We start from the raw sequence: 25,098 nt of genomic DNA on the forward strand, positions 1-25,098 counted from the left end.
CTCACTCACACAATTCGTCAAAACTAATAATCTGAAGGATACTCTCACTGTAATTGTCCTTCATTTTTACCTGATTCTTTTTCTTTCTGGTCAGTACTGCTTCCTCTACACACAATACAAAAACGGCAGCAGCATTCCTTGCTCTTTCGTTGAATATTATTAGTATGTAGAGTTACTGTTTAGAATTACTTTAGAATTATCAATTTATAACAGTTTATTAATTGATAAATTTGAACTATTTAAAATCCAATAATTACTGCCACATGAAACCGAACATGCTTTGTAATTTGCAAAATGTTTGCAAATATATTATCTAAATTAATCTTTACAAAAAGAACTGTTTGATTGACACAGCAGTTTTGGCACAATTTATGTTTGCCTTTCTACCTTCCTCCTCATTAAAGGAACTTGTCCTAATTAGTGTGCATAACTCAATGAAAGGAATTAGAAACCAATAGGTCAAGAAAATGCTGAAATGTACATTTTTCGAGACAAACTTTAGGAGACATAAACAATGTGCACAGGTTTCAATAATTTTAATTTAGGTTATATTTAAATATTAATGATAACAAAATAAAAAGCTAATATCCTTCCATAGATCATTTCATTGATTTCCCTGCCTCCTGAAGGAATTTTTTTTCATTCTTCACCTTTATTTACCTGTTTCTTTTTCTCTCTGATAGGTTCTGCTTAGTAAAAGAAATAAAATAAAATTTAAATTTAGAAGTGTAGACTTAATACAGTTTATACAGATGTGTAGTTCTCACCTTCTTACATATGTCCAAGAGAAATAAATTGGTCATAAATCAATCCTGGCATGTAAAAATTATCTGTTGAATATTTTTCCTCTTACAAAGATGTTTTAAATATCTCCTGTTGTTAAGTTGACCCATTTCTGCTATGTTTTCTCTAAGAATTCAACACAAATTTTTCTAGAAATAAATGATTTTTCACTTTAAAATAACCTATACACCAAAAGGGACAAATATGTTTTTCCTGGTCCATGTAGTACCAACTAAATATTTTTACCAGTCTCTGCAAATGTTAAGATTCTGGCAAACTGGGGGGGGGGGGGGGGGGTAAATATAGTCTTTAAATCCATCATATTAAAAAAAATAAGTAGTACCTTTGCATGTCATTATGATGCAACAAATCAGTACAGTTTTATTTTTGCTGTTTTGGATAATATTTAAATATATTTATATATTGATCATCATAACATTACATATTTTCTTTTCAGAATTGCTTTTATGCTCTATCTTAATATTTTACATTCAATTTTATGTCATGAGGTTTTTCTATCCTATTTCTTATATATTCTTTGAAAACTTGATTTAATATCCTTTCAAATTGAAGGGGCTACTGTGTCCCAATTGAAGAAGTCTCTTTCTAATGCCCTGGAACATTAGAAAATTTGTTATACCTCCACCATAATGCCCTGCCTGTCACCACCAGGCCCATTCCCACTGTGATGTATTTTGCAATGCTTTTAATTAAAATGATTAACATGCTTTCAAGTTTAATAGCATGTAGATCCAAAAAAGTTTCATTGCACTGACTTGTGTACACATAAGTGTTCCTATTGATCTGTGAACTTCTTAAGGGTAAGCAGACTATGTCTTTCTTATAGATTCCTTTATCTGTATGCTTGGTTGCAGATGGATTTACAAAGAAGATGACGAAGCTTAAGTCATGGGACCCCTCACTTACATGGGGCTATTTCAGCGCCCTGATACCTCACCAGTATAATCATGTGGTCATAAGTTTTTGCAGAATTTATAAAAGCAAGATATTTTATTTAGAGTGCTGCATAGTTTCGTAGCTTAGTTTATATTAGTAATTTTGTCTTCTTATCTTTAAAGATGGTTCTCCAAATTTTAAAGATTTGGCCACACAAAACCTAGATTCTTCCTTATAAGGAGTAATTATTTGCTTTCTGTTAAATGAATAAAATAAAGAAATGAAGAAGGGGAAAGGGAATGAATATATTATTAATCAATATATTTTAATGTCTAAAAATTAGCATTTCTGGCAAAAATTTTGCATAAGCCACCACCAGGCAATGCTAACATATAACTCTTGTACAGTGTCTATGCATTTACAAAGCCCTTATACAAATATATCTTTTATTAAATCTACCAGCCCTTCAAGTAAATTTAAACTTCAATTAAAATAATTGACATTGAAATGTTCACAACTGTGCTATTTGTAAAAAAGATATTACTATGCTCAATTATTAAAAAGTTAAAAACTAAAACATATCAATTGAGTGACTTGCTCATGTTTCTTACCAATGCAATACTGGGAGGCAGCTGAAGCCCTGATGCAGAATCTACTCTTTTCATTACAACATGGGGTTTACAAATGTACATAAATAAACTAAAACGTTCTACAAATAAGAAATATAAAATAAAATAAAATTGATAATGTTGTTGACCCCAAATGATGAACATTTTCCCTTCCTTTTCTCCCCTTTTCCTTCTCTTCTCTTCTCTTCTTTTTTATGCAGGTGTTTAATATTCTCCAATTGCCATAAAGTTAAAGCTTTTTTTTGAAAATTGAACCTAACCTCTACTGAACACAAGATGAAAATGTGGTTGCTGGTCAATCACCTTGTGATTGTATCTTTTACAACCTGTCTATCAGGTAAGAAATATCCTTCGTACAACCTCCATAAATTATGTCAATGTAAACGATATGCTGTTCACTTCATCGAATCTGGTGTATAAAGTTAGAATTTTCTTTTGACACCTGGGGGTCAGACAAGTAAATTCATATATATTAAGGTTGGCCCTTGTTTTCTTTTCTTTTTTTTTTTTTTTTTTTTTTTTTTAGTTTCAATTATTCACAAGATTTAGTCAATCAGTCTTATATAGTGATGTGCTGGTAAATGTTTAAAATCTGGATCTCTGGGAGGAAAAGAAAAATCCCTGTTGTGTAGCATTTGCCAATTCCTAGAGAGTAAATCATCCTACTATTCTCAATTTCAACTTGAAATCATTTAATGTGGTGGCAGAAAAGATATGTAACAGCTCACCATTATACAGTATGTTCACTATATAGTTATAATAGACTTAACCTCATTAGCATACATAAAAGTAAAATATAGTAAAATTATTAGAAAATAAAGGATTTTAAGCTTTTGCTACCTTTGTTCTTTTTTATTTATAAGTTAATATAATTTAATTTTTATTATTGGCTGGTCAATCTTATGAAAAACAATTCAGAAATAATCTACAGTGTATTCAGGGACTTAAGAATAACAAAGCAGTTTTAAGAATGCTGTAGTTTTAGGACAAACAAATACTATATTTCTATCTTTCAAAGGCAAGTGTGAAAGATTCAGAAATATTTTCTACAAGGAGAGGTACGTTGTATTTTTATCTGAAGCAGCATGTTTTCTAACAATCAGGTTTTTCTGATACCTTTGTCTCAGTTACCTTAGGTCAGTGCTTGTTGAGTTGCTATTAAGTTCAAGACTTAGCTGGATATCATCTTTTCATTTATCAGTCCCCCTTGATTGCTTTAATGATGAACTTGATAGGCATCTTATTGTATTTCTTATTTATTATTAAGGAAATAAAAATGCTATTTTAATTTAGGGAGTAATTTTTATTATGATGACTTCAAAATCAAGAAAAATATAATAATTTTATCAGTACTTAAGAATTTTAATGACATTGATATAACCACATAATTATACACACATATACACACATATATAACTATATGCTTATATATTATATAAATGTAAGAAAGAAAAATTTTGTGGTAAGGTTATTATTGCTGTATTACCTTTATGAATAAAATAAAACAAAAATAATCTTATTAGTACTGAAAATCCATACTAATTCTGTTGACCATAAATTTTAGTGCTACAACTATAAAATTGCAAAGACGAGAAATAAATATTTGCAAAGATATGGTGATACTTCAGCCTTAAAATGAAAGGCCAGTAATCTTATTTCATTAACTAATATCTCAGTTATCTGAGTAATCTTTGAAACCACAACCTGAAGAGCTGCTTTTGGGATTAATTATTTATCATTTTCTTTTTCTTTTTTTTCTTTTTAGAGTTTACATGGCACAGAAGGTATGGTCATGGAGGTAAGTTGATGAAAGGGTTAATTTTTAAATAGCTTTCCTCAAATAAATCATATTTCATCCTGCTTTAAGCTATTAATTCTCCAAACTTAAATCAAGTGATTAATGTTAGAGTACTTGGAAATTTTGTAAGATGATTTATCTAGGGTCTTCAGGCAACTTGTTTGATTGCCGGAATGAATGAATGGATACACCACAAACAAATATCCAACTAGAAGATTGTAGCAGATGGAATATATTCAATGCAACCTGTATTTTTTCCTGCATGCTTTGTAACAATCCTATGCTACTAAATTTTGAAGCAATATTTTCAATATTGTAAAAATCTAGCTTATTTTGAAAGCCTCCTGCTTTGCTGCACACATCACTTTAACTAAAGTTAATGAACTTGGAACCTTAAGATTCAGTTTAATTAGAAATCCAAAGACCTTGCAAAATTTATTGTTTACTTTTTATTGAGTATAATTAACAATCCTGCTAGTTTAGATTCTATTTCAACCACTGAACAGTTCTTGCCAGAAATATAGGCAATATAGTAGACTGCAAAAAAAAGAATCTAGAGTAAGGCCAGCCTGGATTTATATAGTCAACCTGGTATTCACTAGTTATGTGATCTTGTGCAAATTATTCAACTTCTATGAGACTCAAGTTTCCAATATGTAAAAATCACAGGATTCTTTTGAGAACTAAAAAAATAATGTTACAATAGCTTCCAGCAAAGTGACCTACATAGTACGTGCTCAGTAAACATAGTAAAACTGGTAACTGATAAAAGCCACAGCATAGTGGTAGGAGAATGAATAATTAGGAAGAATAACTGAGCAACCAATGCAACAACTTCCATGCCAAAGCAAGATATTCATGCCAGAGTGGGTCTGAATTTCCATCTGTAGGGGATTAAGAAAAAGGACAGTCCTAACATGAAGCACATCAAAGCTATTTCTGTTTCCTCCTTGTGAGTTAGGAATAACTACATTTAGGCTATATAAAGATCAGTGAGATATGTTTCTTGACTTCAAGAACCTTACATATAATAGGGAATAATAAAAGTAAGTAGATTAACAGATTTATAAGAGAAATAAGCATTTTAAAACAATTACTTTGAGGAATAAATGAGTATTTAATGATGGAGCTAGTGGGTAAGGGAAACTTGAAGTATTTCCATTATTAGAAATGGAGCTAATTCTTAGAGGCAGTGGCACAAATAAAGTACAGATGTGGGCAAATATGGGCTGTGTTAGATCACTAATTCAAAGAACTGTTGTTTTGCAGGATGTTAGTAAGACTTCATTGTCAAATAAATTTGAGAAAGGCTAGTTCATTGAAGTTCGACAGTTTATTATTAAGTGTAATACATGTATCAGTTTCCTAGGACAGCTATAGCTATAATAAAGTGCCACCAACTGGGTGGCTTAGAACAACAGAAATTTATTGTCTCACAGTTCTAAAAGTCCCAAACCAAAGAGATATCAGGGTCATGCTTCTGCTAAAACCTGTAGGGGAAAGCTCCTTCCTTGCCTCTTTCAGCTTCTGGTACCCCCATCATTCCTTGGCTTGTGGCAGCATACATAGGTAGACATAAGGTAAGTGTGGACAGATGCCCAGATAGTTATGCAAAACACAGTGTCTAGAGCTTCAGGGTTGGACCATAGGTCAAGGAAATTGTTGCCATCAAGAAATGTGATAGGCTCTTCTTAGGCAGGTAATGCCATGCTAAGGAAAATTTAGTCAACTTAACCATTCTGCTAACCAGATCCTAATCTTCCTTCTAATTATTGGATTTCTGCACATTCTCAAGGCCAACTCCTTATATTTTAGTTATGATAAATTACGGCAATGTTACCTGTTACCCATGAGACTAAAGAATTAGGGCACCAGAGTATTCAAAGTCTAAGCCCTAAATGTCCTTGTTCTCTTATCAGTGGGGAACGATTGACAATGAAGACAAGAAGCATGCTTTGAGCCAATTTAAATATTGTTTCATTTGGAGAGTTTCTTGTATTTCAAGAGAGCCTGCAACACTCCCTATCCCATAACCACTGTAGCATTGTAAATATTGTAAAAATTCTAAGATTAGACTGCATTAAAATTTTGTTTTCATTGCTTTTTTCTAATAGATTTTTTCCTAAGAATCTTATTACAGCATACTTATATAAAATTATGTTTGAAAACTAACAAATTGAGATGACATATTACAGAGTGAGAAATAGGATTTGATTCATAATGAATATAAAATGAATAAAAAATAACTCTCAAGCACAGATAGTTATTATACTTTCAATTTCCAGAGATAAAATAGGATAGCAAGGTTACAGTGGACCATCTCTATATAGTGAGAGGTGAAGTAATACCATTTAAGATCATACAACTAACTGATTACATTAACCATGAAACTGAGAATGCTACTGAAAAAAGCAGCAGTTTTTGCCTGTTGCTCACATCTGTGAATTTGACAACAAATATTCGTACATGATTTCTTTTTTTCTGTTAATCTTCTTGATCACATTTAAGAAATGAACTTACTTCTGCAATATATTACCACTATATGGTAGAAAATACACAAATTTTCATTAAGAGTAGATCAAAAAAAGAGTGAAGTGCTGTCTTCAATTAGCTTGAGAAGTCATCTATATAATTGTGTGCTCCTTTTTAGAAGAATATATCCAGTACAAAAAAGAGCACGTGTTTTAAAAATAATTTTTTTTAACATATTATCCATGTCATGTGTTTCTTGTACCCTTTAATCCCATAATACTTCCAAAGCATGATAATTTGTCATCTAATCATTTCCATGGCCCTAGAAGAAAAGCAAGGGATGGCTTAATTTTTGTTGATGGAGATTATAATGCTTATATTAATGGATCCTTTGCTGAACCTTGTGTTGTATTCCCCCTGAAAGTTCTTTTTCCTTGATCTGGGCTCCCTAGCTGAGCTAACAGAGCAATGAGCTCAGATAGTCTTCAAGGGGGTTATGAAGTTCACATTCAGAAGTTCACACTGAGCATGCCACAACAATTCAAAACCTTGTGTTGAGTAATTTATCTTCCCAGAGCCCAAATATGTTCTCAAAATAAAATGTATAGAGTAATTAGTAAACCACCTAATGGAATATTATGCATTATTTTAATCAGGCTCGAAAATTTTACAAAAGCTAGAAATGTACATTTATAAAATATACTGAGTAGAAACACTAATGTGATGTGGTGTGTCACATTCTTCTTTTTGATCTAGAAAGTGGGCAAAGGGAAATATCTTAAATGTAATATTTTCTCAAAGTGAAAAATAAATTAAATATTTTATCGGAAATTAGCTTCATATTTTTATCCCTTAAATGTTTTGTTGTCTCTTCCTATAAAGGGCAGATAGAAGTGGAGTACTAGGAAATATCTGCATATAATTTTGGAAAAGCACTTGTCATTGAGAAAAAATAGCATGGGGCACTGATAATATCCAGTTTGGCCTATAAACTTCAACCCAGCTCATCCCAAAAGTGTTTTATCTTTACATCTATCCTTTGAGGGATTGCCTATCAATAGATATAGTCCCATCATTATTAACATGTGGCATTCCATTATTTTCAATGGAAATATTCATTGCTGGTAACTTTTCCAGAAAAAAAAAAAAACTAAGCATTATGATCATGATGAAGAAACTATAAACATATTTTCAGTTTACTAAAAGATGACCGATTTTTATCTCAAAGGAATATACCTTAAAATCATAGAGTCAGAAAGTACATTGGTAGATTCCAGGGGCCGGGAAGTGGGGGGGTGGGGAAAGAGAATGGGGAATTGTTAGTGTTTAATGGGGACAAAGTTTCAGCTTAGGAATATGAAAAATTCAGGAGATGGATGATTGTGAGAGTTGCACAACAGTGTGAATGTACTTAGTGCCACTGAACTGTACAGTTAAATATGGTTAAAATAGTATGTTTTATACTATGAGACTTGCCACAATAAAAAAAATTAAGAAATAAAATAAAGTAAAAATGAAAAAAAGATACACTATCAAAAGAAACATTAAAACCATGCATTTTATGAAAATAGGCAAATCTACTAATCTCTACCTCCATATTGATGTGTGTTTGTGTGCAGCTGTCTTTGTTGGATTTCAAAGCACTGTACAGTACTTTAAATAATCAAGACAACTTGGAATGAACAAAACTCACTTTATTTCAAAGTGATAAAAGTAGTTATTTCAAGAAGGCTAATAAAATTATAAATTAAATTGAGAATTCAGGATTATTACAAACCCTATACTGGCACTACCAGAGGGCACTCTAGAAGCAGGTGCTAGCAGGCCAGGATTAACTATTTCTACATTGGAAATACAATACTGTTGAAGAATCTTTAGGTAATGAAACCCTGCACCTATTGAGATGAGTTCAAATTTTGTGAAATAATGTGTAATTACCATTATTAAATGAAGTAGATACTTAATTAGTTGACAGTCTTTTCAATTTGCTGCTTCATGCAAAATTCTCCGATGCAAATTGGAGTCGACCTAAAGAAAAACCCTTAACCTTAAAGACCTGAAATTCCCTTAAAAGTGTCTTTCATAGGGGACATCGCTGGTGGCACAGTGGTTAAGAATTCACCTGCCAATGCAAGGGACAGGGGTTCGAGCCCTGGTCCTGGAGGATCCCACATGCCACGGGGCAACTAACATGTGCCACAACTACTGAAGCCCATGCTCCTAGAGCCCGTGCTCTGCAAGAAGAGAAGCCACCGCAATGAGAAGCCTGCTCACCGCAACAAAGAATAGCCCCCGCTCACTGCAGCTAGCGAAAGCCCACACTCAGCAACGAAGACCCAAGGCAGCCAAAAATAAATAAATTAATTAGCTAATTTAAAAAATAAATTTTTTAAAACAGTGTCTTTCACAGAGCATAACTTTTAAATTTTAATAAAGTCCAACTTATCAAATTTTTTTCTTTCATGGATCATGCTTTTGGCATTATATCTCAAAACTTCACCATATGCAAAGTCAGAATCAAGTCATTGACTGAATTAAGGACAACCAACACCTCTAGTTCACCAAACTGTAGCCTCGCAGATGACCATCTAAAATTCTTATGCTGCCACTGATGTAACAAATGGAAACTCAAGATCTAATCCAGTGCAGATCAGTGGGCTTCTGTTTAAATTATATGCATAATTGCACCAAACATCCATTCCTCTTTAAATTTGATGATCTTTTCTATTGGTAATGATAGTAATACCATAATCATCAGGCTTGTATATAAATACAATGTACTTAGAAGATATTCATGAACTTTAAACTCCCCTAAACACTATTTATTTTTAGTATTCTAAATATTTAGTCTATTTAGGTTTTTTTTTTAATTGTTCAAAAATTTCATACTAAGCTCATAATTTATCATGGGGTAAAGTGAGAATAGAAGTCATCTTACCTTCCAGAAGCGAATCAAAATACATTAATAAAATTGAACTCCTCTGCTTGTCTTTGTAAGCTTTTTTTTTTTTTTTGGTAATTGGGAAGAAACAAGAGACTCTCCAGGGCAGCAGTGTTACTAAATTGCTCCAGTCAGAAAAGCTGTGCAAATGGGAGAGACTCAAGGAAGAGCTTATGAGATTGTCCAAGTGGGAAGAAAAAATAGCACATGATTTTTATCATAGATAAGCACAAGGTCATTTCTTTCAGAGATTAGAAAATCTAGACCCTACATCCAAACGAAGGTCTAGTTATCAGGGATTTGGGTCTCATTCCTCATTTTTCCCTGGTGTGCTATTACATCCTGAAAGGCCAGAAAACATTGGATATCATCAGGAAAATTATAGAAGCAAAGCAGAAAACATTATATGCATTTCTAGTTTTTACAACCTCAGGGATATGGAACTAGACACAGCTTAGAGCAGGACTTCAAAAGCATTAGCAGAGGACTTCTGTGAACACCTTGCACTCATTGTCTTACTTATGGTTGCAGTAGGCCTGTGAAGTCCTTAGGGCACGTGCCCCTATTCCTTTCTTTTTTTTAAACTGTAGATACCATGTAGAACAAACAACTTGTATAAAACAACGGCTAGAACACTGCACAGCCGGAGCTAAATCCCAGTTTCTCTGGTTCCTCCAATTCTGATCCAGAAATTTATCTGCGGTCTGAAATAGAATGGTGGTTTTGGAATGTAACTAAGGTCTATAAATTCTTGAATGGCAATTTCAGCACAGTCCAACTAAAAATGAGGCTTCTCCCTTTGAAATATTTCAGGTCAGTTTAGAAAAATTAATGCTTCATACTGGGAGAAACTAACTGAAGGTTTTTGTTAGTCATCTATATACACAGAAATATGTATTGACATAATGCTTATGGAACCAGAGCTACAAGAATGAATAAAATTTGGCTTCTGAAGCTTTTGGAATTAGTCTAAGAGCTGATATACATAAGATATTTAAATTTAATTTTGAAAGGATTGGCAAATTCATGAGAACGTTGGTAAAATCAGTAGTTATTGATTACTGACTACATGGGTTGTCTCAATGTAATTCTCACAATAGTCCAATGAGATAGATTTTATTATTATCCACATTTTATAAAGCATGATATTGAGTCTTGGAGACATTAAATAATTTTTCCAAAAGCACTGCTAAACAGTACTAAAGCAAGATTTTAAAGACGTAATTAAACTCCTTGTTAAGAGAAACTGGGAGAAAGCTTTTATCCTTAAGTTTAATGTTAGAACAACCAAACTTTCAGTGTAGCATTTGCCTTACACTCTCTTAAAAAAATAAATTGGAGGCTTGAACCATAGCTTTTGATCAAGCAGAGACATTACAATGATCCCATATAAGACTATTCCTCATTTCTAGTCATATACATCAGTATTAATTCATTTGGGGCATATGGCTGTTAGCTGTGTTCTGTAAATGGTGCCACATTGATGACATGGGAGTGATTCTCTTCTCCTCATCCTGCTATGAGGTGTCACACCTGCCCTCCAGAGAGGATACACAGTCAGGAACAACTGCTTCTCAACACTGGTATTTTTGTGGTAGATTTTAAACGAGTTGGCCAGATCCCATATCATGTAATTAGTTTACTGATTGTTCTAGATGTTGCTAAGTACTAGTGCTGGTCACATGTTTCAAGATAAAAACAAAAACAAAACAAGAACTGACCCCAAAAAAGGACTCATTTCCCCAGAGCATCTAGAAATTCATTCATTATATTGTTCAAAAGTTGTTAAGCACCTAGTATGTTCCAGACCTGTCCCCAAGCATCTGCAATCTAGTGAAACAGAAAGTTGTATCAAGAATCACAGCAGGTGTGTTAAGTGTCATAAGCCTGATAGGGAGTTATGAGAACATAAATGAGGACCAACTAAAGCTAGGAGGGGTTGGAGAGGTGGTTTCATGAAGGAACTAACTCTATAACTAAATCATAAAGGAGTGTACAAATTTTGATAAGAGGGGAAAAGTCAGATGGTGATTCCAGAAAGAGGAAAAGTATGTGCAAAGTGTCGGCATGACAGCATGACTTGTATGAGGAGCCGTAAATAGTTGCCAAAGCATGGCAATGCAGAGTGCTTTTGGAGAAATGATGAGAGATGGGCAGAAAAGAATTTTGAATAAAGAACCTAAACGTTTTCCTCAGGATTATAGTGGCAAATATCTTTGGTTTGAATGAAAATGGAGATTCCATGTTTCTGACCTTTTTTTCAAAAAACTTTTTAATGCACCCAAATTATCTTTGATTTGTAAAATAGAACAATGTAAAATAATTGTATTTTTCTTATAGTTTCTGAGGAAGACAAAGGATTTGGACCAATTTTTGAAGAACAACCAATCAATACCATTTATCCAGAGGAGTCACCGGAAGGAAAAGTTTCACTAAACTGTAGGGCACGAGCCAGCCCTTTCCCAGTTTACAAGTAATGTACCTCGTTGCTCTTTTCAGAATGAAGTGTTGGACTAAAGATTACAGATCAGCATCTATGACCCTGTATCTATAGAGAAAGCTATGGCATAAAGCTTTCTACGGAGTCCAGGAACATTAACAAAAATATTGTCATACAGGTTATATTTTTAAAGTTGTTAATACCCAATTAAGCAGTTTTCTCAAATATATGCAAATAATTCACTTCCTATTTCCTGCACAGATAATGCCAGTGTCATTTGACATTATCCACTTAAAAACTGGCTAATGGAGATCATGCTATTAAGTAAGAAAATGGTTATATGAATAATATGCACAATTTAAATATATGCATTTGAGGATAAACTGGTTTTGTATGTATTGGCCTGGATAACTCATACCTACAGATGATGGATAGTATTTCTATATTAACTACATTTAAAGATCTTCTTACATAGATAACTCTAGAAAGCACCATGTTTTCAGTAGTCTCAAATCTATATTCCAGACTACAAAGCAAATTCCTTAAATGTCTCTACATATCGGACAATCTATATAACATACCTCTTTATGTTTTTCTGGAGTACATATTTATGCTATCAAAAATAACTTTATAAAAAGTAACATTTGGTTCTCTTGCTTCAGAGTGTTCAGAAAAGTATACTAACAGTTTCCAGCCTGATGCAAAGAATAAGATTTAAAAATTAAGCGAATGCCAATGGATTTTGGTTCCAGGAAAACAAAGCAAGTGATTGATGGGGAAATTGGGGCTCTAGTGTGTTAATGTCACCTGCGTTAATTGAACGTTGTCATTCAACAAAGTTGATTTTAGTACTAGATTTTTCTTTTCATGGATAGAAAAATAACTTCCCATTGTTTTAAAAAGTTGTTGTCATGGAGAATACCCCTTCCCCCCATTTCATTATACTTGAACTCATTTTCTCTCGCCTCTGGCTATAATTACAAAAATTTTCTTAAAATAAATATAAATTTATATATAAAATCACCATCTCTTTAAAATCATTTTTATAATTTTATAAAAGTAGAAGTAGATATTTTATAAATTATAAATAACACATTTGTTCTGAAAATATTTGATGGGCTTCATTTATTTCTACCCTTAAGTCATATATAATGGGAGTTTATGTACATAACCATGGACATGGCATAGTATAACTAATGGGGGATCTAGAGAAGATTTAGTCCAAGTACAAAATTTTATAGGAGAGGAAGCTGAGTCCTGAATAAGTAAGTTGACTTGCTCTGCTCCAGAGCTAGTAAATCACAGATCTAGGACTGAAATACAAGTTTTATGACTTTCAAAGAAACATATAATTTTTTTCAGTATTTATCTATCTAGATGGGTCAATAGCATTTCAAAAGCTATTTCAGTGATGGTTATTCTGTGATAATTATTCTGTGACAGTCTGTCCTTGACATTCATACATGGAACCTAAGCAAATCAGCCTCCAGGCTCCAATGGGAGAGAAAAGAACAGCAGAGGTTGTTCTCAGATAGTGTTCTACGAACATGTACTTCTCTTTGCTGCCACCACTACCACCATCCAGCAGAGGCAGTAAGAAGCAAAGTTTTACATCAATAAAATTTTGTACATATTGATTAGCACCTCTCTCTAGCTCCCTCCTGCTAGTCCCACTTAGTCTTCTCATTAAAATATAAAAAAGAACAATGAAAAGCAAAACTTTGCTTGGCAAATACATCACCAACTCCCTCCCAAAGGTTGCATCGGCACTTAAGTCCCCAGGGCAAGTACGACCTGATTATCTACACGTTAATTTAGAGAGCTGAAGGGGAGAAGTAGACATTTAATTGTTAGGAAGGTGATCTGCATCTGACAGCAAAATAAAAAATATTCAGCTCATGATGCAGCTTGTCTGACAGAAGAACACTTGCAGTTATGAACATTTACTTAATATTCAGGGCAAGCCATACTTACCTTGGTAATCATGCAATTTGTCATTCACATAGTGCTTTTATATTTATGGCATGTTCTGTGATAATTTGTTATTCGTGGCAACATCATGAAAGTTACAACAGGGAACTTTACCTTTCACTCATCAGCCTTGAGGCTTTCATTATCTTGCCTTGTCTCCCACAATAACAAGAACTCCAATAAAAATTGTGTTTAAAGCTGTGTAAAAGGAATTACAACAAAGGTGAATCTTCCTAAAAATAAAATAGACCGGTGAACTTACCCAAACACAGCAAAATTTAATCATTATATGACATCAAGGGCAGAATCAGACCCACTTGGAAGAAGTTAAAGCAAGAAATAAAAATTTAAAGTAAATATAATGAGGGGGCATAAAGCCTAACAATTGGAACTGCCTAACAAGGAAACCCATTGCCTTGGCAAGTACTAAGTGACTTGACATTGGATGGTTCAGTCAGGGACAATATTGCCATCAGCCGGGATGAGGGGGATGATTTACTCATTGGGTTGGTATTTGGTAGGTTTTCAGAAGCAAAGCACGGTTTTCTGTTGTTCACTTTTGAATTACTTCCTACACAGTAAAAATTAAAACTAAAAATGTTCCAGTAATTTGATTTATTAAAAAATATTCTAAAATCAATAGACCTTTTTGGCAAGATTCTGACCCTAATCAGAATTGTGCAGCCAGGCAATGAATGATGGGACCACAGCCCACTGGTTGACCATGGCTCTTGTCTTATAACATTGCAGAAGACATGGAACCTTAACCCTGATAGAACATGATTATAAAATTATGCAGGTGGTCAACTTAATTGACAACTATTTTATATATGCAATCTTCTCATCATCTCACCAAGAAAGTTAGACTCCTGTTTCTAGTTGGTTTATTCATAACATCATCTCCATATAAATATACCTGCAATAGTGTATTTGTGGCTTGGAAACGAAGACCCAGTTGACTTTAATCATGTTCAAATAGTGTGATTGACCTCTAGTGGTCAGAATATGACATTTACTGAGAAGAATCCTGATTCCAATTAGTATGTTTTTTTCAAAAATGACTCATATTTAGAATCAGATATTGATTTTTTATATTTTTATTTCTGCTATAAGAATGTTTTTAATATGTTATACAATGTATCTATATGCATGAATCTAAACTAGTGCATAAATGGTTGTCATTTATAATCCATGTATATCTGCTAAGAAACCAGTTTATGTAGCAAAATTCAATGAAATATTTGTCCCTTGGGATGCCTCATGAAAAAAAAGGAAATTATTCATACACTTGAACATTTACCTTTCTGTGCCTGAGATGAATTATAAATCATGAGCCCAGAGGCACAGAATTATAGGATGTGAAGAAATACTACTCTGAGTCAACTACTTAATCATCTGACTTCACATGGAGCTATACTCGTATTATTTTAGAACAATGTTAGCCCGGTACACTGTTTGCACTCTTCTTGGCCTTTGATATAACATTTATTTCTTTTTGTCATAGATGGAGAATGAATAATGGGGATATTGATCTGACAAGTGATCGGTACAGTATGGTAGGAGGAAATCTTGTGATCAACAATCCTGACAAACAGAAAGATGCTGGAGTATATTACTGTTTAGCATCAAATAACTATGGAATGGTCAGAAGCACTGAAGCAACCTTGAGCTTTGGATGTAAGTAATTGTAACTTTAAAGAGGGCAAATGCATTTAGGCGAAGTAAAACTTAGATGTTATCATAAGAGTTTAACAAAAGGAGAAATCAAGAAAAAAAAAGAAAGTGAAGGACTCCGTAGATGAGGTGGGTCTTACCAGATTAGTGGGCCTTAATTGTGTGGAGAAGAAAAAATTTCAGGAGAGCAAAATGTCACGAGGGGCATTATGAATGTACTTGAAGTAGTGAAAGATAACACTGGAAAATAAACTAAGGCCATGTTCAAAATGATCTTGAATGAGTTTCTAAAGATTACTATCAATGGAAATGCTAAGTTATGCATTCTCAGTGGGGGTGATATCACCCCCAAGGTAGTGAAAATTGGATTTTGCAGTGGGGGGAACCATCTTAGATATTACAACATAATGGTCTATGGCTCTCCAAAGCTCAGCCCCACCCAACATAATCTTATTCCTTAGTATTTAATTTTTCTTGTTAGGAATAAACTAAATAAAAATTTTAATTGATTAATTAAATAATTAATTTTAAGTTTAAATTAAATAAAATTTCTCATTTTGGAGACAATGATAATGAAAAATATTTTGAGAAACGTTGTGCTAAACTAAAAGTTAGAGGTTATTCTGAAAGAAGAATGTGTGTTGGGAGAGGAGCTGGACTGGGTGTTCTCCATGCGTGATTTTATGTCAGCATTTAAATATTCTGCAAGATGAATTATAGGATGAAAGTGACATTTTAAAAGGACTCAAGTGGTAGTGATTACCAGGAGGGAGTGAGACAGTGTTAGGAAGTGCAGTCAGATTAAATTGGTGTGGTGACAGTGGGAATGTAAATAATAAACTCAGTCCTTGAAGAAATACACAACAGATTGCATTGCATTGAAAGAAAAAGACCTTCAATATTTTCTTAAGGAAAGTCTAGTCAAAAGGCAGAAACATTCTGCTCTCTTTAAAATGGGATGGGCACAAGTAAAACCAATTTCAAGGATGGGAGGAAGCATTTAAATTGTCGCTTCACATGCAGAGGTGACATTAAGTTATCTACAGTGAGATAGATGTCAGCTAAGTTTTGAGGACAGGGATGGCATTCCAGTGAGGCATCAGGGCAAGAAAAGTAGATTTGAAGCATTCTTTGCAAAAAGGTAGTTATTGGAATGATAAATTTTCAGGGACATAAGTATACTGAGAGAAGTAAAAATTAGATTTTATAATTTATAATTGAGTACTGATCACATGTAAGGAATAGAAGATGAGGCAAGACTGAAACAGAATGAGAACCAGTAAAACAAATGAAGAATCAAATAGTAGGCTATCAAAAAACAAAGCAAAATGTGAGTTCCAAATACACAGGAGAGAGTAGAGGAAATAAAAACAGGAAAACCCAGAATTTGAAAAAGAGCAATAGATTGTTGACCTTAACATTCCTCAACTAGGATCCTGCCCTTCATCTTTATTCCTTCTCTCCATTGGAGTCCTCCCTCAGACTTTCTCTGGTAGAGCCCTGGGTTTGTCTGAACACACTATTTCCAGATACTCTTATGGAGATTCTTCCTAAATCTGAAACAAAGTTTAGGAAATGCTCAGTCTTCGGGGTTGTCCAAATAGTTATCAGGTGCTACCAATGTCCATACTCTTCTGTAGTGTGTGCACATCCCAGTGTGTGTACAAGGGAATTAATTGACTTTGATAGGTTTCACCAAACCAACAGAGAACTATTGTATCTAAAAGTGAGTTAGTAGCTGAAAAATAAACTTTAATGAGTATCAATCTTTCTATTGCCCAGAGAGTGAATGTTTTCCTTTTTGTTTTCATGATTAGATCTTGATCCTTTCCCACCTGAGGAACGTCCCGAGGTCAGAGTGAAAGAAGGGAAAGGAATGGTGTTGCTCTGTGACCCTCCATACCATTTCCCAGGTAAACTTATCTCTTCTGTGATTATAAGCACCTAGGAAATGAAATGGGGAAGTTTCTATTTTCTTTTTTTTTTTAATTTTCTTAATAATAATGGAACATTTATAATTAAATAAGACTCAATATTTGCATAACCTTATAATGCATGACTTACTAGTGCTTATAGATGCTTGCTTTTTTAAGTCCTTAATAACTGGGCCTTAACTCCAAAAATCTATGGTCATTTCAGTTTACAAACAATATATATGTTGGATTATGTCCCTATTAAAATTCCTGTTACACAGGAGAAAACACGGTAGATTTTCTACAAATGACACCTGAAATAGAATAGTACCAAGGAAAAATATATAATCAATCATTTTATTAACAATTTAGCATCTACAGTATACTGTGAACTGTAATTAAACACTAGAAAGGAATAAAGACATAATAAATTATTAATCTCTGTAGGAGTACCAATCCACAAGAAAGGGGCTAAATCAAGTGTCATCTATTACAAGATTCAACTTTTGAATACATGTTTTCAGTAATTTGATATGGCTAAAAGAAAAGCCACCAAAGTGTTAATTAAAAGATGAACACTGTCTACATTTCACTTGTTTTATTTATCAAATATCCTCTTCAAACAATATATTAATACCACTTTTCTCACAGAAAAAAATGTTTTGGGTTCTTATAGTTTTAATATGATGTCATAAAATTGTCTTTAAATATCTCCATAGAGTATGATTCATAACAGGCTAGTATAAATCATTTTGTATGGAATATATTAATATGGCATATATATACATATATATATATACTATTCCAATTATGTATATATAAATTCAGATTGCTTATTGATCATTTTCTTTCTAATAACTACGGGAAAAAGATAATTGATAAACATAGGAGGAATTTATGAATCCAAAATGTTGTAGAAATATTTCAAAGAGGGAGTAGTCTTTTTTTTGAAGAACTGACAAAACTATGAAAAAAAATCCTATCATGTTCATAGTGTTTCCCACAAACCGAATGATCATAAGTCACCAGTGTCTACATTTGACCATATTCAACACTGGATGGGCTTCATTCAATCACTCATTCACTCAACAAATCTCTTGTGAGCACTTGCTATGTATCAGGCACTGTTTACACCACAGAAATACCTCGGTGAGCAAAATAGAAAAAGCCACTCTCCCTCAGAGACCTTCTACAGGGAGAGAGACAATAGACAAGATAAATAGTTAACAGCCATAGGATGTTAGATATTAATAGATAAGTGAAAGGGAGAAAAAATAATCCAGGGAAATGTGGAGAGGAAGTGTTGAAGGGATGGCTAAACTTTTATAAAGGGCATCACTGAGATGGTAACTTTGGAATAAAGCCTGAAGGAAATGAAGAAGCTAAAATGCAGATATTTGAAGGAAGGACATGCCAGATATATGCCACAGCAAGAACAAAGGTCTGAAAGGGGAGTATGGAGGAAGATAAAGTGAGCCAGGTTGCTGAAATGGTGAATGAGATACAGGGTAGCAAGAAATGAACTCAAAGGGATACAAGAGATATATTGGGTGGAACCTTATAATCCATAGCAATTACATTGGCTTTTACTTTGAGTGAGATTTACATTGAAAGGCTTTAAGCAGAAGAGTCATATGACATCACTTAAGTTATAGAAAGTTAAATCTGGCTACTGTTGTAGGAAAAGACTAAGGGGAGGGTAAAGGTGAAACCAGGAGATCAGTTAAAAGGTATTGCAATCATCTAGGCAATGAATGGTGGACCAGAGCAGTGGCACTGGAGGTGGGAAGAAATGGTTAAATTCAGGATATATTTTGAAGGAAAAGCCAAGAGGACTGGCTGGTAGACTTTCTATGAGATATAAGAGAAAAACAGTAGTCAAGGATGACATCAGAGTTTTTGTCATGAGCTCTTGAGAGGATGGAGCTGCGATTGCCTGGAGGAATAGCTATGGACAGAAGAGTGAGGTGCCTGATTTAAACTTTCAAAAGGAGCTGGCAAATTGGCAGTTCTGTGAATGTGGAACCCAGGGGCAACATCTGAGCTAGGAATATCAGTTTGTGATACATCATTATATAGTTTTAAAAGCCATAGGAATGCATATGATAACTTAGGGGATTAGTATAGATAGAAAGGGGGAAAATGTCCAGGGAACAGGCTTTGAGATTTTTCTGAGATAAGTCTTGTTCTCAAGTCTCTGTGACATCTTTACTACTGTGCCGAATGAAGAATTTCACGGACCAAAACAAGGTTGATAGAAGCTTCAAATCATTAAGCCAAATGACTGAATTACCTCTTCATCCTGATAAAGATACATATGTTTATATGGGCAGGGGCAGGACAGGGAACTAAGTAGGTTTTTTAAATAAGTCGGAGAAACATCATTAATCATAGAATAGAATCTGAGTAGCTCTTCATCTCCTTTTGTCCAATTGTGTTCTTATCGGATTATGACCCCTTTGAACATTAAACATGCCATCTTCAAACATAAGAATGGACATATGCTTCAAAACCATAATGTGTGTATGTATGTGTACTATTTTACCATCTCCATGCCATAAATCTATCTTCCTCCTATATGCAGTTAAGTTAAGGTTTTGTGTTTGCAGTTTAAAACTTAATGGCATTGAAGGTGTAAAGGAACCTGCCTTTGGATTCTGAGCCTCAAAGAATGTTATATATGCAACTATTTATATTTGTCAAACCCTGTTGCTCTACTTGGTGATCTGATAACCTAGGATTTAGTCCTTACTAAGTCAAGTCAACTTAAACATATCTACATCTCAATTTCCTTGTTTAAAATTTGGGAATAATAATTCCTGTGCCACCTACTTCATAGACCTTGTTATGAGATTCAAATTTAATAATATATTTTAAAATGATAAAATGGATATATAATTAAAATGGATTATTATTAAAGTAAATAAAATACATTTAGTACATTTAGTATTTTGAATCTTATTATTAAAGCAAATAAAGTACTTCTTACTCTACGAAGAAGTTTTTATTCACTATTAATAGCAATGTTGTCTTTCTCATTTATGCACAGGAAAAAGATCTAGGAGAGAAGTCTCATTGTTTACAATCCATTACATTTTTCTATGGATTTCGGTGTTCTACAGTTTCTTGCAAAGAGGAGAACTCTGATTTGAACCAGTTTACTTATTTATCAAGAATACTTATACATAACTATATCAGTACAGATGTTGATTCAATTTTATAACAACATTTGATATACAATGGATTGCCTAATGCCTAGCACAGAATAAGTGTCCAAAAAATATTTGAGGAATGAGAGAGTGAAAGAGTAAATAAATGTGTTCATTAAATTGGTGGATATGTAGTGATTACAATTTCATGAAAAGATAAATTTTCCTGTTAAGATTTTGTTTTATTAAATAGCAATCAATAATTCATGAATGTGTAAGACTTCCTAAACCCTTAGACCCTCAGAAAATGAAAACATGATGCTTTGTTTCTGGCCAATTTTCAGAACCATCAGAAATTGAGTTATACATCTCACAAAATAGAAATCATATATGTGTATATTAAGTGAGAGAATAAAGATGAAATCCATCTTCAAAGGGTGGATACTATTGACAAAATATGGAATACCTAGTAATAGACATGGTGTGAATTTTTAAATGAATAAGAAAGTGGGAATACTCCTAAGAAAAATAACTCATGAAATGTTGACTATGATACTGAATGAATCTCAATAGACTAAAAAGGTAAGCACAAAAATAGACACGAATGCCAGAGCATGGTAGGGAATATATGAGCGCATGGTATAACTTGGTATAAATTTCTTTCTAAAAGAGTTTAATGTATAGTTTACTGTGAGTATCAGAGAAAAATTAGAAGCTATAGTGATTTTATTGGTATAGGTAAATTCTGTTCTATTGAGGTTAATTAACAAAAAAAGTACAAACATCTTCTAAAAAGTTTGTGAATTATTCATCCAGGGAACACTTAAGTACTTTAAATCTATTTCAAGGAGAAATATATAGTATTTATCAAGGTTAGATAAGTGATGTATTTCAAAGTAATACAATGAAACTAGTCAGATGCACTATAATTGGCCAAAACAAACCCCCCTGTAATATGGTCCAGACTCTCTTGAGGCAAAGGAAAAAACATCCCAGACATCTATCAATAAAAGTAATGTTTTTGAAACAGGTGCTGGTACTTACTACTTTTTCTAAAAAAGTAATTTTATAATAATTTATTTTTTAAGCCAAACAGCAGGGCTATGAAGAAAGCAGGTGTTGGCTTTTTCAGAGATGGTTAATTTTACCATCTGCATGGGGCAGGGGAAGACAGATAATCCATTGAGTCCCTGTGAGAACTGGGTCAGGGTTTGGCTCTTGATTGCCTAAATTCAGTCTCATTCTTAAGTCCGAGCAGCAGGGCCACTACCACACCAGTCGTGGAACCGTTTTGGTAGTTCTGGGGTGGAAAGGGAAGTTAGAAGATCTGTTCTGCCTCCCTACTGCTCTATATCCCTGGGCAAGTCAACTAGCTAAAGCTCTGTGTCCCTGTTCAAAAATGGCAATAGCAATTCCTACCTTTGTTTTTTTTTTTTTTAAAGATTTTTTTTTTTTTTTAAAGAAATTCACGTTCTTTTTATTTATTTATTTATGACTGTGTTGAGTCTTCGTTTCTGTGCGAGGGCTTTCTCTAGTTGCGGCGAGCGGGGGCCACTCTTCATCGCGGTGCGCGGGCCTCACACCATCGCGGCCTCTCTTGTTGTGGAGCACAGGCTCCAGACGCGCAGGCTCAGTAATTGTGGCTCACGGGCCCAGTTGCTCCGTGGCATGTGGGATCTTCCCAGACCAGGGCTCGAACCCGTGTCCCCTGCATTGGCAGGCAGATTCTCAACCACTGCGCCACCAGGGAAGCCCCCCTACCTTTGTTTTAATGAGAAATGATAGCTTACAACATATTGCAATTATTCTTTCATCCAAGTAGATGGCTTATCGGTAGGCAAAAATTCGTTAAATAAATTTAGATTAATTATTAATATTACAAGTCCCATAAGGACAAAGACCAAATCTGTCTTGTTTAGTGACACATAGAAGATAACTCAGTAAACTGGAGAATCCACATTGGGCATTAAATCAGCCAGACCATTTGTTCTGTAGTCCAAGACTTATGTTTCTATCAACATCATGGCAATAACTTCTCTGACCTAGCTTTTTTCCCTTGAAGATTCAGATGGCAAAACATTACCCCATTCCTCTTTTCTAATGAGTGGTAAACAGAAAACTTTCTTAAAATTTATAGAAACTGAGTAATATAGTAATTAAAATAGACTGACCAAAGTCATATTTAGTCTAGAATTAAAATACACTTCTCCATATTCACATAACTATGGAGTACCCAGACTATTCTGAATGCATTTTGTGTGTGGTATCTTGAAATCATTGTATAACTAAGAAAATCCTTCTTCTGTAAGGAAATCTATACTTTCCTGACTCTTTCTGACTTTTTTGGAATTTAATTTTGTGCAGAAATCATTACAAAAGTATTAATTTTCTTTTTAGGTGAGAATACAAAAAATTATTTCAAAATTAGACAGGTTTACAGTTTTAACATATAAATATTATTTTGGATCAAGGATTACATGGAATTATTTGTTGTCCAATTCCAAGAACCTGATTTCAGCAATTTAAGCAGCCCCCCAATTTTCTTCTTATTTTGTTTCTCCTGTGGTTTTTACCTGACCTTAAATCAGCATAAGAATAACAATTAAGATAACAGAATCATTCACAGATATAAATGCCTAGAAAGATGTATGCTAACAATGATAACTCTGAGTTGGAGAATTATGGTGGTTTAATTTTCTTTCTTTTTTTAACTTTATCTGTATTTCCTATTTTTTTAATAAAAATAAACTTCTATAATTAAAAAGTTAAGATGAAAAAACAGAATAATCATCTTCATTTGCTTTTATGATATTGTATATTGCTGGACAAAATTACATAGCTAATCTAAATGGAATCCCCTGGATTATTATTCTCAAGCATGCTGGATGTATATAGTGTGCAATTCTTATAGTTTTTCATATTCAGCTCAATTTCACATTCCCTTTAGCAGCTTCACCAATCACCTTGAGTTCCCTAAAGCAAAAGGGTATTATGTCATGATTATTTCATTTTTAAAAGATCGTGACTTTCCACCATCTTACATCTAAAATCCTTTCTAACTTGAACTAAGAGATCCCCTCTTTTTCTGAGGTGATATTCCCGGTGGCAGTTGTCTTCACATGGTTATGATGTTTTAAAGGGAATCAGCATTTTGTGACTGAGAAATATGCATTGCACAGAGTTCCCTCTTGCACATTACTGCTGCACATGACTACTGGGGGGGTCATTCCTCAAAGCTGGAAGGGGAGATAGGAATAGAAAACTGCATGAAAAGCAGCAATTTAATGAGGAAATTCAACTTTTGGCCTAGCCAGCCAGTATGTATAGCCAAAGGAATTCCCTACAGTTAAAAGTTACCATATGATCTGCTTCCTAATATTTAAGAAAACCAGTAAGATGCCTTCCTCTGTTTCTGTAGTTTTCACTTTTTAATGTGGCCAGAATAGGCTATGTAAACTCATTCCTAAATCAATCATTTAAAATAGGAGTATAAAAATAAAACGATATAGAGCCACAATATGGTTAGTAATCTTGATTTTTATCTTTTAAATGCAGTAGGGAAGATAGAATTTAGAATTATTAGACCTGGATTCAGAATCCTAATTCTTCTTAGCCATGAAATTCTAAACAAGTCATTTAACCTCTCTGAGTTTCATTTTGCCCATCAATGAAATAAAAAAAAAAATATTAGTAATCCATAAATAATTGAGAGAGAGATAGATATAATTGCTTAGAATCACTTTATACTCACTCAAACTACAGTAGCTTTTAGAAAATTTGCAGTTTATCTTGGCCTATTTCCAACTTCTTGGCTCTACAAAAGCCTAGATTAGATTATGTGCTTATTACTAGAAAACAAAATCTTTGCTTTTGGAGAAGAGCTTAACACTTAGTCAACAATATTTTCTTCTAGATGATCTTAGCTACCGCTGGCTTCTAAATGAATTTCCTGTATTTATCACAATGGATAAACGAAGATTTGTGTCTCAGACAAATGGCAATCTCTACATTGCTAATGTTGAGGCATCAGACAAAGGGAATTATTCCTGCTTTGTATCCAGTCCCTCTATTACAAAGAGTGTGTTCAGCAAATTTATCCCTCTCATTCCACTACCTGAACGTAAGTATCATATTTGTTCCTCTGTTTTTGCAAGGTTGTCTGCTTATGGCATACTTACAATAATGAAAAGAAATATCCAGTGGGGAGAACAGCTGACTGCTCCGTAGGCGCAAACAGAGGATATGTACTTTGTAAGCCTTGCCCTTCCTTAGTTTTTCCCATAGAGAAGATTTACATCATAAAAGTGTCCTAAGGTGGTTGAGTTTGGACTGGTTGCCTCTAGCTCAGGGAATGCATAGAGAACCAATCAATTCATTAGCAAAATACCAGTATATCATTTACAATGGGAATCACCAGCAACTGCTTTTTGT

At 33.7% G+C, this 25,098-nt stretch overlaps 1 protein-coding gene across 2 annotated transcripts in view; it reads left to right on the top strand.

Moving 5' to 3' along the window:
- CNTN1 (contactin 1) overlaps positions 1 to 25,098 on the top strand; it is a 358,577-nt gene that overhangs the window by 202,065 nt on the left and 131,414 nt on the right. For both annotated transcript variants that reach the window (XM_068560378.1, XM_068560379.1), the window contains exons 4-9: positions 2,510 to 2,646; positions 4,075 to 4,107; positions 11,861 to 11,993; positions 15,436 to 15,608; positions 17,423 to 17,518; positions 24,581 to 24,787. In XM_068560378.1, the coding sequence (XP_068416479.1) occupies positions 2,586 to 2,646; positions 4,075 to 4,107; positions 11,861 to 11,993; positions 15,436 to 15,608; positions 17,423 to 17,518; positions 24,581 to 24,787 (703 nt within the window). In that variant the 5' untranslated portion in view covers positions 2,510 to 2,585. The remainder of the gene's footprint in view (positions 1 to 2,509; positions 2,647 to 4,074; positions 4,108 to 11,860; positions 11,994 to 15,435; positions 15,609 to 17,422; positions 17,519 to 24,580; positions 24,788 to 25,098) is intronic.

This window comes from Eschrichtius robustus, chromosome 13 (assembly GCF_028021215.1).
Source record: "Eschrichtius robustus isolate mEscRob2 chromosome 13, mEscRob2.pri, whole genome shotgun sequence".
NCBI classification, from domain to species: Eukaryota; Metazoa; Chordata; class Mammalia; order Artiodactyla; family Eschrichtiidae; genus Eschrichtius; species Eschrichtius robustus.